Below are 18,213 nucleotides of genomic sequence, written 5' to 3'. Positions count from 1 at the left end.
ACTCCAGGGACCATGTAAGACAGCTTAAATGGCTTGATTTTCAGAGGACAGGTGGGCAGCCATATCCAAAAAAGCAGCCTTAAATCTTAGGCTTGGAATGGAAGCTTCAGTCTATAAGTCACTCCTGATGCAGTAGCTTGCTGAAAACACTGTTAACTGTACTATCCTAATGCATTTAATCTTTTTGGGCACAGAAACAGTTGAGGACTGAGGAAGCAAAAATTGTTCAAGAGAAAGCTGCCAAGATCAAAGAGTGGGTAACTTTTAAGCTGAGAGAGGTGAGTCTCCAGCCTCCTGCCAGGTTTCAAGGCCTATGGGTAGGTGCGGTGGCTGCGCTGGCGGTGGGCTTCTACACAGAGACAATAGCCTGAGGGCAGACAGTCAGTCTGCCACAGAGGCTTTCAGCCTGTTTGGCACTGCACATGCTCAGTTGCAGGGCTAGGGTTGTCTCTGTGACTGAGGTCTGCAGGTTGCTTTGGGCAAATTGCAAATGACTGCTAAGTTGGTAATGCCAAAAGCAGTCTCCAAAGAAAATTATTGTCTCATTTACCAGGCAGAGGTGACTTTCCCCCAGTTTTCCTTTGCCCCTACCTTTTTCTCTGGGTGCAGTTTCTGTCCCTCATTCTGTGAAAGCAGCTGTGACACAACTACTTTATCCTTTGCTCTTCCTTAATTTGCCCTCCCTGACCAATGCTGTTTTCCTCCTACCCAGCATTCTCTTATGTATAGCCTCTCCCTTTTATCCATCCTATGGACTTATGCCTCCATCAGGGCCCAATTCAATATCTTCTAGAGTAGCTGAGAGAGCACACTGGATCAGCGCCCAGTTTTAAAGATGCAGTAGTAGTTTACATCTGGGAATGGGACTGTCCAGTGTTTCTCTCTTTTCTGAGTCAAGCCATAGATTTCCCAGTTTATATCAGAAAGGGGATTTGTTGGAGCCAGCCAGCAGAGAGAAGTAGTCTTTGTGGTCATTTATTGTTTTGGAGTGTAATTTTTCTAATCTCTTTTGATTGCCTAAACATTGAGCTATGCTTCTTCTCTTTCTTTCTCCTGTGTGAGATTACTTAGGGTGTGTCTACATTGTTGACTAGTGCAGCACAAAGAAGGAAGGATGGGGTTTGACTTGGTGTGACCTTCTTTGGATCCAGGACCATAAATTCACATTTTGTCTTTACTGTCAATGAAGCTCATGCCAGATGCTGATTCTAGGTGCACACCATGCACAGGTAGAGCACTGGTGGTACTGGTGGCTGAAGGACTTCACATCCACATTGCAAATGGGTTGCTCTAGATAGCACCACAGGTGCAATTGCAACCTTAGTTCCATCAGGAGGGGAGTCTCTTTGGATGCACCATTGCTATGTTTAAGAGTGTGTGCCGAGAGGGTCAAAGCAAAGGCATAAGGTAAACTTGCAAAGAATCACTTTTGTGCACTAATTGCTAATGTAGATGCACCCTTAATATTTTTCTATTTGGTGCCCTGGATCAAGGGGATCCCTTTTACCATATATGAGGTGAAGGGAAAAATGCTGCTCCTGGGTTATGGTTATCTGATTGCCTTTTTCCTAACAGTTATTTCTGAAACAGTAGTAAGTGATAAACAGTAGCAGGGAAGAAAATTAAAAGACTTGTGTAAGGAGTACAAATAGTGTTTACAGAGGCCATTTGAGAGAGTGTGGTAAAGCGTAGGTGAGTTTTCCAGCGGAGCCGTGGAGGAGGAGAATTCCAAGGCTTCGGGTAAATTTCACCCATTCTTTTTCCTTTCCTATTCTGACACTCGAATGTGAATAAAGACAAAGACCTGTTCTGAGGTGTGGAACACACACAACTTTTGCATTATTTTTCAGTTTTTATTGTTGTTGTTTCATAGCTTGAGCTAGAAAATTACCGCCTGAAAAACTGTAATCAGAGGCTGATGGAGCAAGTTGAAGCCCTTCAGGATACATTGCAAGGTAAATGAGTTCACCTGGCATTGTAGCCTTCACCACAAGAACAGAAATCAGGATTCCTGGGCTGTAGTCTTAACTGTGCCACAGATTAGCACTTGCAACAGTGAGCAAACAGCAGAATTGCTCCGTTCCTCAGTGGCTCCATTTTTAAGATGGGAATAATATTGCTTACCTACCTCAAAAGCTCTTAATTGATCTCCCATCAGGGACTGCACAAAGACCCCTTTTTTGAGAGTCTGCTCATGCCGCTAAAATAAAACACTTAGCTTCTGAATTAAAAGCATTTACTGAAATCCATAGCAAAACTCTCCACTGGCATCAGTGGTGGAAGATACAAGTCCCTGAGGAATTTCACTTCACCTCCACATGCAGAATATCCTCATTCTCAAAGAACTGTCATTTCTGCTGGCATGTGAGCTGAGTAACTACGGACCAAATGGGTCAAGGCAGCAGCTGTCTGTTCTGCCTTTAGAAGCTGGGTTCTTGTGTGCTATCAGGTTGGGATGGAGAAAGCAGCTTACAGTGTTTGTGCTTGTGCAGTTCTTGTTTGGTAGATAGATGGAGGACTTTGGTCTCCAGGGCTTGAAATCAGCACCTTTCATCGCAACTCATGTTTAAGAGGAAATTCTCTCTCTTTACCATTTTCTTCTTCCTTTTTTTAATGAGCTTGGTTTAGTCATGTAATGTGAGCTGATTTCTCAGAACTTCACTGGGCATGCAGGTAGGGGGTATTTCTCTGTTGCAGAAGCTTTGTTCTGGCATTCCCTTCCTTCCACAACAAGGGAATAGTGCAAAATTCCTTCTAAATCCTGCCATGTTTCTAACTAAACGCTTTGTGAGTGGGTTTTTTTCTTATCCCCTCTGGCTCTGGCTGCTTACAGAAAGAGAATGGCTGGTAAGCTGCGTTAATAATCTGGCATTAAGTGTTCCCTGGATCCCAGCTCCCTGGGTAGTAAACAGCTCTGCCCTGTCCACTTATCCCTCACTAGTCTCAATGTGCCAGGCTAAATTCAGAGGCCTCTGCGAAGTGACAAATCTCCTTTTGCTTGCCATGCTAATAGTAACAGTTTTATCTCCTTTGTTTCCTGTCACATCTAGGACACTGCAAGCATAGCAGTAATATTTAAAATTAATTCCAGTAGTATTTAAAATGAATGGCCTTTTTTTCAGACTATGCTAATGATTTACCTTGGGGGCAGGGAAGAATGTGTGCCAGGATTATGTGCTAGGAATAATTTCATTAGCATTCAGTTTCTTGTGACTCAAGAGCCAAGGTCAGGCACTGGTGGTTGTCTTTTCCTGCAGTTTTCCTCAGCTGTGTTTCTAAAAGTGGGTTTCATTCTCTCCACAATCAGCAGTGATTTATTCTTCTATTTGGCCTTCCCTCTGTTGCCTTTCATCTTCAGTTTGCTACTACTTCCTTGTAAAGCCCAATAGTGGTTAAGCAATGCCTGTAGAGTTGGATGTTCAGGCAGCATTTTCAGTGATAGCCATATAGAATCACACTCACCCATGTTTATGCAACTTCCAAAGTGTCTTAAGACTTGATTCTATTCAGTAAGACAACATATTAAAGCCAAGATCAGTTAAAAAACCTGAAATGATTGGTGGTCATATCCTATCCTGCAGGAGATGATATGCACCTAGACGTCCAGGATTTTGCTACAGATTTAGAGAAGAGTGCTTGAGAAGATTACACATGAAGAAATAGAATGGAGGTTTTTTTACAACCAAAAACTAAGATGACAGAGTTCTAGGTTACATCTTGGGCCTGCATTAACAGAAAGAGCGAAGCCCTGGTGTGCCTGGCCTGGAGAGATTTAGGGAGCTTTGCTTCTGAATCTTCTTTTTCAGCCTTGCAGGAGGTCTGACACAGGTGTACTGTGGTATCAAGATGGGACCAGAGACATGGCCACTCCCTAAATTTTTTTTGTCCCTATCCCAATTCCACCAAAGTAAGACTGGCATTAGGTTAATTGTGGCCTGCTTGCCTAAACTTAGTGCTGGGAAATAGAAGGCCTGAGTTTTGTTCCCAAGAGGGACTTTTCTGTGACTGAAATAAACCAGCTCAGCCTGTCTGTGCTTACTGTCTATCTTCAGGAAGAAGTTGTGGTATTCATTTGTCTGAAAAGCTCTATGTACTTATGAAATATTTATTACCAAAAAATATTCCTTCATAATGTAAAAACAAATTCTGTACCATCTTCTGGGGAAATGTCTCAGTTTAGTGATTACAAGGATACCACAGGAGCTTGCCATAGGACAAGAGGCACGGAGGAGGCACGTGGCTTCAGCATTGATGTCTCTGGTAAACAGCATCCCCTGTATTCCAACAAGTTTTATCCACACTTCTCTATACGCTAATGTTGCTATTCAGCAGAACCTGTAGAACTGATATAGTCATTAAATCTAGTCATTATGGAAAGGAAAAAAGTAAGAGAAGATAGAGTGCAGGTACTATATGGGCAAAAAACAATGGAGGCAAGCCAGGCCCTTCATCCTATCTTCTAACATACCAACCGAAGGGACAGAGAGAAAATAAACATAGAAAAGAAAGCTTTTACAACAAAAACGTATAACTAACTGTTACAAAATTTGTGGGGAAAGTCATACAGCACCAAAGGGTTGCACAAAGCTCTTGGGATATTCTTTAAAGGAAAGTAAACTCTGTGGTCAGTTTGATGTTAGGAAGTTTTCCATACATATGGTGGGAGCCTTATTAAATCCCTTGGATTGGGAGGAACCATACCAGCTCATTTGCTGGTTTAAACCAGTTTAGGTCCATTGAAGTCAAAGGAACTGTGCCAAGCAGCATTCTGGCCACTTAGATTGTTTTTGAAGTATTGCATAGATGTGTGCACTTCCTTCTGATGGCTGTCTTAAGAGACATGATCGTGGATGGGCATAAGAATAAAACACTGCCATATTGGGTTAGACTGAAAGTTTGCCTAGTCCAGTGTCCTATCTTCTGTCTGGGTGTGGATGTTTCAGGAAAGAGTGTTGACAATAATGTCAGTAGAGCCATCTCTCTCTCCATGTACCCTTCTAGCTTCTACAGTGAGTTTGTTGGAAACTTCCTAAGCCTGAATGTCTGTCTGGACTGTGAATCGTAGCCACCAAAAAATCACTTTTTCTAGCCTATCTTTTGGCCACCATAGCATTGTATATTTGTAGTTTCTGTAGAAAAAACACTGTTCTGTAGAAACAAACACTTCCTTCTGTAAATTTTAAACATACTGCTTGATCATTTCATTAAGAATTCCTTAATTCCACCTTTGTAGGAAACAGTGATTAATCCTTTCCTTTTCGTCTTGTTATAGCTGTTCCCAGCCATCTCTTTTCCGTTCTGTAGGGTCCTAACCTGGCAAGGGTCTCTCCACTGGCCTCTTCCAATATGGTTGCTATTGAAATAAAACCAGCATGAACAACTTACTCTAGCAAGTAATGTTTTAGACAGTAAAGCATTTGAATGCCCTAACCATATGTTTTCTTCCACTGTAGATATGACCAGCATTCCTCACTTTGAATCTCTTTGGAGCTATAATTCTGTGGACCCCAGAACACCACAGGCCTCTTTCCCTGAGAACACAGACCAGAAATCTATGCTCTTTGCACCTGGTTTCAAACAAGCGTGTCAGAAAGGATCTACAGATTGTGTCTTCTCTACAGCAAACTTAGTCCTTGCCAATGATACCTTCACTGAGGATGGAGAGGATAAATCTCTGCTTTCCCAGAGCACGCTGAGACTCATGACTGACCCATCAAGCTGGAATCTCTCCACAGAGAAAGACATATTCCCTGTCATAAGCTCCAAACATAGTTTAGGGTGCAGTGATCCCACCTCACTGGACCCTCCAGCTGAGCCCACGAGAATCCTTGAGGCTTTGACTTTCCAGACTTCCTTGGAGGGAAACCATAGCTCTGTGAGCACCTTGAAACAAGTGTCTTTGGACAGAGCTAGCTCCTCTGATGAACTGAGTGCCAGGTTCCGCTCCCACCGGCTGGATTCCACTTCCTCAGGAGAAATAATGAGCAGCTTTGAGAGCCGTCTCCAAACTGCTGAGCCGTCCCTGGTAGTATCAACATCGGCTGTTTCAGCACATCCCCTCTGTCCAGGGAGGGAATGTGGCTTTGGCAATAGTATGACCCTTCCAAAAACATGGGCTACCAGTACACCAAGAGACAGTATCCAACTAGCCAAGAGACATTACAGCCAGCCACAGCCAGGAGCTGGTTCTTTCCATTGCATAATGAGCTTAGAGACTGGCACCTTCCAGCCCATAACAGCTTTCCCAGTCTGCCATGGGCAAGTGGAGGAGACAGACATTGATGATGATGCGGTGCGGGAGGAGATGGAGACGGAAGGTGGCCAGATGAGGGAAGAAGCTGCAATGTGTGAGGAGATCAACCACTTAGCTGCAGGGCAAAAAGAAGCTGCGAGTTCTGAGGCTGATGTACTCAATCCAGGAGGCAAACCTCCCACACCACCACTGCACAGATTCCCATCATGGGTAAGAAATGCAAGTGCAACAGTAGGAGAGGGGCTGTCCATCTTTTAGTAGTGTTCAGTAGCTAGGCTTGAAGTCTTCTTAGTTTCACCTAATTGTTTCCTGGTGATATCGGTCACATTACTGAACCACTTAGTCTACCAGTTCCAGATCATGGGGTACGCTGGCTCCAATGAAAATTTTTTTATTCTTTCCTTCTTATAAGAAAAAAAAAGTTCCATGGAAGAGAATAATACTCAAAAGCGTAGTGAGAAATAAAAATAAAAGTCAAGATGTGCTGCATTATGGTTAAAAGTTTATCCTTAGTTTGATTGTCATGAGTTTAAGATTGAAAATGTGAGTCATGAGTGCATGTAAAAGGCCTCTGGACCAAGTAGGCTCAAGATCAGAAGAAGCTGTGAACAGTAGCCTACGTGTATGGAAGAGATCTCAGCATTCCTATCTCTTGGTATTTGTCTTCTATCAGGAAAATACTGTGAAACCCACTGGCGAAGTATGTATACATGTCCTTCTATCGCTTACTTCATGTGAGAGACAACAGTCTTATTTTTATCACCCTCACCCTGTTAGTTCGAATGCTTGGGTTGTTTGCTAGCGTGTCGGTCCAACTGATGAATTCTATGGAAATCAATATAATATCGCAGGAGACGGTTCAGTTATTTTCAATGTGCTTTTTTAAAGGCACAGACAAACAAGTGGTTTATTGAAGGTGCAGATTCAAGTGTTCAGTGTTAATCTTCATGTTTTCTAATGTTTCTCAATGAAAACTTAACTTTACCTGTGATCTTCGCACGTATCCTTTGTGATGCAGATTTTAACCCTAGTGTATTAACAATTGTTTTTTCAAAGGAATCCTACTTCACTGAGCACATATTATGGAACTCTTGTGGAGATGAAGCTGGATAGCGTAATAAAAGACTGCTGTTTTCAAGACCTCTATTTTATTTGTTGCGGATATCAGAAAGATGTCATGAGCAATGTACTCATTTGGAAGAAAGGAATTGCACCTTAGAGATTGTTTGCTATCCTCTTCTCTGATCTAAAGTTCCTATATAAAGTTTTTCCAGTCCCTTAAGATGAACTTACTCACAGATGATCATCATTTCCACACACACACTTTCTGAATGTCCAACTTGAGTTAGACAAGTAGATTTGATTAGAGAAGTGCTGAGCACTTGTCTGCTATTCAATTGTGTTTCATCACAAGCAATGTTATATGACGCTAAATTTTCTGAAAAGTCAGGTCTTGCACTTCTCAAAATGAGTACTTTAAAGATAGTGGATACTTTAAAGAATCTAGGCCTGAGTTCCTCTTCTGGAAAATGGAGATAACGCCTATCCATGTTCCTCCCAGGGATTAATGTTTATGAAGCTTTGCAATACTCTAGTCAGGAACACCACATGAAAGCTCATGAGAAAATCCATTATTTTGTCTTCAGACCAGAGTTGTATATCTAAGTAGTGCATATTTAAATGTATCAAACAATCAAGGACAAGCAGAATATTAAATAGCAGCTTATTCAGTAAGAAATGTCTGTTATGTGCCCTGAATAGGAACCGTCTATGGAAAAAATTGTGCATAATATTTAGTTACAGACTAAGTCATAATGCATACATGTACAGAAAATACCAATTCCATCATATCTTGCTTTGGTGTGCTTGACTTTTGCAATCTGCAGCTAATTTCATGTGTATGTATTATGCCTGTTATCTGATAGTGCTTGGTTGCTTTCAGTATGTTTTAAGAAGCAGCAAGAGGATTCAGGTTTCTAGCTTTCATTTTATCCATTTCAGACTGGTTGATTCCTTAGTCATAGCACTGCATTAGTTACAGGTTGGAGTTCCCCCCTTGGAATTTTTATCATTTGTGAAGCATTTGGATGTCCTTTGAACTGAAAGCCCCATACCTTGTCATAACTGAGGCCCAGGCTTACCCAGATCATTCCAGCCATTGCTTCCATTTCCGTATCAGAGAATGGGATAATGGTGATTCTATAGACTGTCCTTACTTAGGGCTCTTTTGATTCATTTTAATGCTTTGTTCGTAAAAGAGAAAAGGCAGCTTTTCTAAGCTGTGATGCAGTCACTTATTGACATTTGCATGTAGGTGTCCCAGTCTGTGGATGTCATCTCTGTCGCACCTATAAGCCAATCCTGTTGTGATTCAGGGAATCACACACAGATGAATCCCCGCTACTGGTCATTCATCCAACATCTGGTGGAATGGATCAGTTTTTCTTAAAGGGCCCTTCCTTCCTGCCCAAAGGATTATGAGATTCTGTGACATGAGTGTTTCTTTTTGCAGGGGTGGTGTTTTTGTCTGACGGTTGCTGTTAATGGTCTTGTTGTTTCAGGAGAGTCGAATCTATGCTGTGGCCAAGTCTGGCATGAGGTTGTCTGAAGTGGCCATGGTGAATGATGCTTCCAGTTGCTGTAAGTTCTAGACAAGATCCACCCTTAGAGGGCATTTACAGTGGCACTGTGGGACCTGAGCTTCCGGCTGTTCACATTTCTTCCTTTTGTTTCTTGTTTTCAAAGCAAATTTGATCTTGCAGATAACGATGATAAAGGAGGGAAGGGAGGAAGATATATCTGGACTCAGGGATGATCATTGCTGGGCTCTGTGAGCTCCTACATTCAGTAACATCTTTAGGGGGACTTTATCTCCTTCCTCACTTCTGCTGAAACTGTTCTACCACCTGCATGTCTGTGACCTGCTTTTAGCCTTGCTATTCCACCATCACTTTCCCCTTTTTGTGAACTCTAGCAATTTGCCAATCTGGGAGTGGAGGATAGCCATGAAACAAATCACAGTGAAGCAAGGAACAGATTGCCCACTATGGCTTTTACCTGTTTGGACATGATGAATGGAGGGTATGAAACAGGAAAAGGAAAGCTGTTGCTAAATCATTTGGATAGCTCTAAGGCTGTCATGGGTGCTCCATGATTACACTGGTAGCCAGGCAAACAGTTTCCTCCTCTCTCAGTTAAGCTGGGATTAGTCATGCTTTTTCCATCAGCATATTAAAATCACCTCACCCGTGTGAGGCGCACTGGACTGCTATCTCACCATAGGGAGCAGAGGGTGGGTAAGGTGTCTTATAGGCTAAATGAAGGAAGCATTGCAGCTGTCTCTGGGAGTTGTAGTAATTAATAATACTTCCTCTAGCCTTTGTGAGGCCAAACTGTCCAGAATGGCAGTCGTCTGTTATCTGAGGCTCCAAGAGGCTACATTAGTTCTTATACAAATGCATGTACCTCTCCATTAAAACCTGCTCCTTTTCACCAGTTTGTATTATTTGCTCTCTTGATCTCTCTCTGAATTTTCCCAGTTTCAAATTTCTCACGTGCAGCTTCTGGGCCATTTACCTGTCTCATCTACAGAAATGTCACAGTGCCAGTCTACACGACGTTGAAGGGGGTAAGGGGTTACTTCACTTCTCCTGTTATGATAAGAATGGGCCAGGGCTGCCACTAATTTGAGAGAGGATGGGACGATACTGTGCAGAGAAGGAGAGAAAATAAGAGAATGCCAGGAAGGATCGGAGACCAAAAGAATGCAGAAGAAGCAGCAGATGATAAAAGCATCTGGGAAGACAGAACATTGCAGCAATGCATTGCAGCAAAAGTTTTGGTCCAGGAAGTTTCAGTGTGCACCATGAGGCTTTAGGAACCCAGGTGTGACAGTGGATGTAGCCTAGAGAATGAAATGGAAGAGGGGTCTTGACAACTCAAAGGGAAGCACTCAGCTTGTGGAACAATAGGAGGGTGTAACCAGGGGAGACCCCAAAAATGTGACTGGACAGTCCAGCCTTGGATTAGAAGTTCTTGGATTAGAAAGGGAGAACAGGAAATGAGGAGCCCTGGGACAGTAGCAGGCAAGGTAGTGTGAAAAACAAGGGCCTGCTTTCATCACTTTTTCTCCTTATGAGCACAGGTGGTCCTGCAGAGACTCTCTTACCTCACATGCTGACCACACAGGTCTGTTTTCCAGAAAGCCACACAGATCAGCAACGTGCCTTTCTTAGATGAGTCTTCAGGCTCTGATGATGACTGCAGCTCCCATGCCAGCTTCAGAGCTTCTAATGCTGGATCCGAGAACAGGAAAGCTAGCATACCAGGCAGCCCCCGTGCAGTGAAAAGAGGTAAAGTGGGAGTTTTGCCATGGAGCAGCAGGAATGTTCCTCCTACAAATGAAGCAAGATGTTCTGAACAGAGTGTCACAACACATCATTTGTTGATGAACAAACAAATGCATAGCCTGGGTGATGCTAACAAGGACTTCTCCCAGCATGCGGGCAAATATCAACAGCTGCTCAGTAGAAACCTGTCCTCTTGGTTTCTGTCACTGGTAGCTTTCCATCCAGGTGATTGCTAAGCTAAAATCATGGGAAAGATTGATTTCCCAAATTCAGCACACACCTACTAGAGCATCCATACCTTTTCTGTGAATTCTCCTTGAAAGCAAGCTAAGAGCAACACATTAGAGAAAGTGTCATTGTTTCTATCACTAGCTGAGAATTTCTTGACCAGTAACCAAATCTTTTCTGCCTTCAGGAGTCATCAAGTAATTTGGGTCTTGTCTAGGACAAGTTATCCTTGAATGCTTGGAAGGTCAAATTAGATCTTGGAGTAGAATTTTCATTACAATTGTCAGTCAATAAAATATAATCCCAGTGTATGTAATCTTAACTTGTGTTTTGATGTGATGCATTGGCTGATGTGTCTCTGCAGTGCTACAGACCAGCGGTGGAAGGTTCACAGAAAGCAAATCCCCATTGCTGGTGATAGAGCCTTTCCCTTAGTTTGAATGGGAGAGGCTTGAGGTTTTATAATGGATGTTTCTGGGCTTGTCTGTGCTTTAGATAGCAAGTCTGATGATTTTAATCTCTGTTTATTCAGCAGCAGATTTCTTTCACTGTCAGTGTTCAAAACCAGCCTCTAACTACACACACACACACACACACACACACACACACGGCTGGGGCGGAAGGTCAGAAGCTTGGTTTGTGGGGGTTGAGTATCTGTAGTTTGGAATACATCTGATTTGTTCCTCTTGAGCAAAGAAGATTAAATGCTGAACTCAAAAACCTTTCCAAAGTGTGCAGTATCAGGTGCAAATTACACCTATGCCTGCTTCTGTCTGTCCATGATTCCCATTCTTTCCTTTACTTTGAACAGGTGTTTCTATGTCCTCGCTGAGTTCCGAGAGTGACTATGCCATCCCTCCTGATGCCTACTCTTTGGATGGTGACTATTCAGAGCCAGAGCATAAACTACAGCGGACATCTTCCTATTCCACTGATGGTGGAATCTGCACTGTAAGTCTTGCTACCTCACAGTTGCAAGGGGTGCAAACAGAGCCTTGGCCTTGAAAGAAGAAACACAGAACTACAATATATTGAGTTATTTGCTGCTAAATGATGCTGTGCCTGACTGTACTGTTGGTCCAGCTGGTTCGTAGCAGAGAGGGGTTATATTATACACTGCTCAATAAGCATGAGGGATATATTCTTTTCTGATCACCTGTACTGTTTTCCTGTAGCGACATTCTCCTCTAACGATGGCCTTACACATTTGTGACAAAACAAAGCCTTCCAAAGTTTGGAAATTTGGAGGAGGGAGGGAGAGAGGATTGAATGCTTTGTTCTAGAAAAAGCCCTCAAACACAGGCAGCATTAACTTACATTTCTAAGTTGTGTACTCCTGAATGTAAGAGATCAAGCAGACAAGGAGCAGGAGTCTAACCAGTGCTTAGAGTCAGACATCATTTTTATTTGGGAAGTCACTGCCATGGTGGGGAGAAAAATAATGGTTTTCAGGGCATAAACCAATCAGTGAAATTATCTTCATACGCCTTCTTCACTAACACACCACTCTGTGGTATTTGTACCTACGCAGATAGTCTAGGAGCCTCTCCGAGTTGGGCAGAAATACTGCCCAACACCCAATTGGCTGTTAATCCCATTTGGCTGTGTAGAGATGCAAATGATCGAGATGCAGAAGATGCCTGAGTTTGGTTTCACCAACTCTTTTTCGGTTGTATTTTGAGAGGTGCAAGATAAACCCCCTCGCTTTCCGTCCTCCAGGAACCCATGGAGAAGTCAGGTTACTTGCTGAAAATGGGCAGCCAGATGAAGATGTGGAAGAGACGATGGTTTGTTCTAAGAAATGGACAAATCATGTACTACAAGTCTCCGGTGAGTTGCTGGGATACACATCCCTTTACTGAGCCACAGAGAGAAGGCTGTTTGCAGAACTGGTTCATTTTGGTCTGAGAGGTTCCAGGCTGATAGCACTGGCAGAGGCTGCATGGGTAGCTGTGGGCAAGTTTCCCCCAAAATTTCCTGCCAAAAAGTCTTATGCCTCACCCACAGATGCCATTATGGCTTCTTTGCTCAGGCAGAGAAGCTCTTGATGAAAGCTCTTTCACAAGGACAAGAACTTGACATCTACTGGTTAACTTTGTGCAGATGACTGAAAGCAGAAGGCATGCCATGGCCCAGTTTTGGTCAGGTTTAAGATGAAAACAAAGGAAAAATGACTGTCAGTGCCAGGAAGGCATAGATTTGCACTCATAAGTTAGAATGAAGGGCTTTGGGGAAAACTGTAACTTTGAGGGGGAAGAAAGCTAGGTTTTCTCATTTCCCACCTCCCACACTGACACGAAAGTATTACAAAATGGGTAAAATTGAAAATAACCTTTTATGTGAAATGTTTTCTCTCACCATGATCAGTACAACAATATTGAGAGAGCATATCTGTGCAATTAAGCCTTTTCAAATACTTTTTATTACTTATAACTATTTTAAATAAAATTACTTTATTTCAAAACTTCCAGTATTATATACTGAAGGTATGTATATATGGTAGGACACATTTATTGTTGGCCTTTATTATTCTTCTTATTAGCTGGATTACAGAGAATATATTTAGGGATATTCACCTTCCATACTTTTTTGCTCCAGACACAGCAATTTCCTACATTTCTACATTATAACATAGTATTTCCATGGATATACACTTCTTTGTTTACAGGTCAACAGTATTAAGAAGATTCATTTTCAACTTTTTAATTTTTTCTCATTTTCATCATCCGCTGACAAGACAAAAAATACACTTTAATGTGTAATGCATCTTTATTTCTGATATGAGGTATAGCTATCAGAATTCACAAGTAAATTATGCATATCTACAAATGACTTAATGTATACACACAATACAGATTGTGGGTTCGAAGGGACTTCCGGAAGTCCCTAGTCTGAGCCCCACACTGAAGAGGGACTATTACCAGCTGTAGATCAAATCAGTCATGGCTTTGTCTGGATGAGTTTGAAAATTTCCAGTTCTCCAGGTACCTTGTTCAGTGTTGCTGTACCCAGTGAAAAAGGGTTTTCTTAAATGTCCAATCTAAACTTCTCAAGACACAGTTTGTGGCCATTACCCTTGTTTTATTGTCTGTCACTACTGAGAAGACTTTGCTTCATCACTGCAGTGAGATCACACTGCTGTCTCATATTCAACCTGGCAACCTTCAACCTCTGTCCTTTTCAGCTCATGAATGCTCATGAATGACTTCCACCTGGACATGCACACTATGCTGTACTTAAGTGCTCTGAGACCCACATACGTTTTCTCCTACTGAAAAAGCTGTTTGCCTTTCTTCCTCTAGAGTGACGTTATCCGCAAGCCACAAGGGCAGATGGAGCTGAATTCCTCCTGCCAAATTGTCCGAGGTGAAGGGTCCCAAACATTTCAAGTAAGTGTCGCCTTTTCATCCTGCAGATAACCACGTGCTCAATGGCTAGGTGAGAGAGACCTCACTCCAGAGTAAATGGTACTTTACATCTCCACTTAGAGGAGCTAATGTTACCTGGCTCCTGTATTTTGGTTTCTGACATGAGCCAAGCAGTTAGTTTTGTAAATAATGGGGAAGGAGCTAAACTGTAACACAAACACTGCCTTTTGATGTTGAAAGAGATTCTGTTTTTGTTCTTGCATTTATTTTTTCCAACACTCTAGCCTTTCCTTTTTGTAGTTAGGACTGAGAGCTTGAAGCTGTGTGAGAAAAGTGGTTCTTGTAACAACTAAAGCCAGGTGGTACTTAGGATCTCCTCTGAGAGTCTCCTCTCGCAAGATCTTCAGCCTGACTTTACATATCTGAAGGATCTGAAGCAATATCTAAAGCATTGGATTCCTGTGAGAATTCAGTTTCCAAATGTTAGAAGTTAGCCCGTTACTGGGTTCAGTTTTGAGTCATAATTGTCAAAGGACTTTACTATAATGAAGGTATTAAAGTTTCTCTCACACTCTGACTGAAAGGCACATGATCTAGCCCAGGAGCTCCCTTCTGCCCTTGTGAAACTGAAGTTGCTAAGGCTTAACACTGTTAAATTCATAGTGTCTGTCTTCCTCAAGAATCACAAGCTGTTGAGAGCAGAAGGCAATACAAAGTGAAGACACTGAAAACATATAAGCAGCCACCTTTAAAGTGAAAAATTAGCAGCAGCACCAAGTAACAAGACAGGACAAAAGAGGAGACAAAGAAAGCCACAATATCCAACAGAAACAGCAAGACAGCTCATGGGAATTTGTTTCATCCATCTGTGTTTCAGTTCTTTCCATTGGGCCATGAGGGTAGCAGCCTTTTTCTTGCCAAGAGTATCCCCCACCACCGCAAAAAAAAAAAAAAAAAAAAAAAAAAAAATTATATGGGAAATGGAATTCAGCAGTTGAAGAAAAGATCATAGGTGTGCAGATTACACTTTCTCACTCCTTTTCCTTCCAGCTCATGACAGAAAAGAGAACCTACTTCCTGACAGCAGACTCTCCCAACATCCTGGAGGAATGGATTCATGTCCTACAGAGCATCCTCAGAGTGCAGGTGACCAGTCCTGTTGGTGTTCCTCGTAGTGATGCTAAACCTATTGTGAAAGGTTGGTTAACCAAGGTAAGATACTATTTTTGACTTTATTCAGTTTAGCTCAGTATTGACAGAGTACCAATTTCTTGGTTTGCATAGTAAATATCTTCAAGAAATCAGTATTTTAATGCTTCCTAAAAGAGTGGGGAGATATAGAAAAGTGGAGGTAGGAGAGGAATTTTTATATAAATGACAAGGAATGGGACAAACGAGGCTACTGGGACTTACTGACTTTGTCAAACAGTAAATAAAAACAAATATCTAGCTTATGAATGTTTTTCTTCAACAGAACTCGCAGCACTTTGTAGTAAAAAACAACCAATTGGAAATGCTGTTATATGTCATATGTAACTGATCTGGACTTGATGATATAGGAGAGTATCAAAGAAATGGCTTGCATGGTTCTACTAGAGCATTTATTTCCATAATAACAGACTGCAGGCCTATTAGTAGTGGCTGGAAATTCTTACACTTTTTATACCGTGTCCATAAACCAGTTTTGCATAACAAGTTATTATGGATTTTTTCATATAAATCTGGCCAGTATCTGTAAGGCAGCTAAACCTGCATCTGAAGCTTGTCCATCTAGAATAGGAAACAGCTCTGCAGACTATGTGTTGGCTGGTCTTTTGCTGCTGTGATGCACTGAATCCTTTTCATTATCTAAAAAGGTTATTTTGAATACTGTATTTCAGGATACAGTAATGATGGGTTGCTGTGAATAAAATATTTCACAAAATCTTAGACCCATTTCTGAAAGCCTCTATGTCCCATCTACTTAGGTGGGATGTACCTACGTACTTTTGGAAGTGGTGCCCTGTATGTTTTGAGAGGAGCTGTACTAACATAGAACAAATAATATATAAACATTCCAACAGAGATTTGAATGAAGAGTGGAAATCCTAGAAAATTATGTCAGAAACACTGATGTTAAAAAACATGTGTTTCTTTGTTGTCCTAGGTCAAGCACGGCCATTCTAAGCTGGTTTGGTGTGCACTGATTGGGAAAATGTTTTACTACTATCGAAATCATGAGGATAAGGTAATTCCTTTTCCTTTTTGTCCTTGCACCCTCCTTCCTCATTTCACCTGAAACTTTCTCTCCTTTTAGCACTTCCATCTCTCATCCATCAAACTCTTCCTCCCCTGTACTTCTCCCCTTATAGCCTTTGCTCCTATGAAAGGAATCAATAACTTATCTCTGAAATTTTTAAAAATACTAAAATGAAAAAGACTTACATAAGAAGTGACTTCTCTTTCTCAGATCACTATGTGTATCTTTTTTTCTCACTATCTCAATTTGGTCTTATGAAGCTTTTAGAGCAGACTGTTTTATCCAACAGGTGACATATTCTGCATACTGTCATAAAAGTGAGTAGCAACTAGAAGTAGCTTCTTGAAGCTTGGCCCAGAGCTCTATTATTTTGTCTTGGTGATGTTTAAGCCCAGGTTTTGGAGTATTTTTGCTCATACTTGAGATTCACTTCCAGACCTAGCACAGCAGATGTCCTTTGTTTGTCTGAATCTACCTATTTATGTCATTTGAAGAGTACATATTTCCTAGTAGCAAGCAGAAAGTCTGATGAGGATCAGAACCCAGTGATTCAAGATATTGAGCAACTGACCATTAGAAAACACATTCTACCCTGCAGAACAAACGATAAGAACTGTAGATGAGAAACCCTGCAATGTAGGATGTACCCTTTAATGGATTTTGTAAATACCAGTTGAAACTGAGAAGTATAACAGAAGGAGGGAAACAGTAATTTACTTGTTCTTGTTCTGATCTGTAGATGCCCTCCCCAGACAAATAATAAAAGTAATAATGATAACAGCACAAACCTAGGACCACAGTTTGCAAGTACTTTAGTTGATGAAGGAGAAGAGGTTCTCTGGAAATGCAAGATGATATATTTACATGTAGACCCCTTAGTTAAACACTGAATTATAGTTTATTCCTTACATTTTTACAGAACTGCCAACATGCTGAACTAGATTTTCTTTCTTGGTGTTCCCTTTGCCTAGTAAGAGATTAGCTATGATTACTTAGCTTGCTTCCTCCTCTTAGTGTCCCCTAGGGCATCTGTCTATGCGTGAATCCAAAGTGAAGGAGGTAGACCGTTCCTGTGACTCTGATGAAGATTATGAAGCCACTGGTGGAGGCCTTCTGTCATCCCACTGTACACTGGTGATTCACCCACAGGACCAGAGTCCCACCTACTTACTCATTCGCACCAAACAAGAGAAGGTATAAAGGCAGTCTTTCCAGAGAGAAGTACACATGAGGCTGGTATCAACCTGCATTAGCAAATGGGGCATGCAGACTGAACCTGTCCGTGGAAAACAGGATCCAATAAAACCCATACTGTTCTCATCTTTATCCCTAGAATACCTGGCTATACCATCTGACAGTAGCAGCTGGTAGCAGTAATGCCACTGTGGGCACATCATACGAACAACTCATTGGAAAACTGCTGGATGCAGAGGGAGACCCTAGTAAGTAGAAATCACAAACTCTTTTCCATGCTAGCAAAGAGTAAGGAAGGGTTATTTCAATCCCTAGTTTTAATTCAGCCAAAGGTGAGCAAAGGGGATGTCTCAGTAGAACAACAGTATGATGTGGTGCCCTTCAACCCTAGTCCCACGCTCACATATCCGGAGAGAATACATACATTGTAGTGAAACAAGGCAAATCTATCCTGTCATTTATCCAACATCTGAAACTTCTGTAACATTATTTCAGATTTAAGACAAAGAACTGGAGCTTTAGTTTTTCCTGCAATTGTTGGTCCAGGTTTTCTTTTCCTGGGAATCTTGACTGTACACACAC

At 41.7% G+C, this 18,213-nt stretch overlaps 1 protein-coding gene across 8 annotated transcripts in view; it reads left to right on the top strand.

Moving 5' to 3' along the window:
- The window catches only part of PLEKHH1 (pleckstrin homology, MyTH4 and FERM domain containing H1), a 60,345-nt gene that overhangs the window by 24,456 nt on the left and 17,676 nt on the right, over positions 1-18,213 (top strand). For 6 of the 8 annotated variants that reach the window (XM_026095835.2, XM_026095833.2, XM_026095836.2 and 3 more), the window contains 13 exons: positions 195-278; positions 1,874-1,955; positions 5,454-6,463; positions 8,815-8,893; positions 9,793-9,881; positions 10,455-10,605; positions 11,642-11,781; positions 12,550-12,660; positions 14,133-14,219; positions 15,249-15,410; positions 16,345-16,425; positions 17,452-17,631; positions 17,771-17,879. In XM_026095835.2, coding sequence (XP_025951620.2) covers positions 195-278; positions 1,874-1,955; positions 5,454-6,463; positions 8,815-8,893; positions 9,793-9,881; positions 10,455-10,605; positions 11,642-11,781; positions 12,550-12,660; positions 14,133-14,219; positions 15,249-15,410; positions 16,345-16,425; positions 17,452-17,631; positions 17,771-17,879 — 2,365 coding nt within the window. Of the gene's footprint in view, positions 1-194; positions 279-1,873; positions 1,956-5,453; positions 6,464-8,814; positions 8,894-9,792; positions 9,882-10,454; positions 10,606-11,641; positions 11,782-12,549; positions 12,661-14,132; positions 14,220-15,248; positions 15,411-16,344; positions 16,426-17,451; positions 17,632-17,770; positions 17,880-18,213 lie in introns of those variants that run through there. The other 2 variants (XM_026095838.2, XM_064512487.1) reach the window with 2 other exon arrangements.

The sequence above is a fragment of the Dromaius novaehollandiae genome, chromosome 5 (genome assembly GCF_036370855.1).
Source record: "Dromaius novaehollandiae isolate bDroNov1 chromosome 5, bDroNov1.hap1, whole genome shotgun sequence".
Taxonomy (NCBI): domain Eukaryota; kingdom Metazoa; phylum Chordata; class Aves; order Casuariiformes; family Dromaiidae; genus Dromaius; species Dromaius novaehollandiae.
The sequence above is the reverse complement of the archived record's forward strand: the minus strand, read 5'-3'. Positions and strand labels throughout refer to the sequence as shown.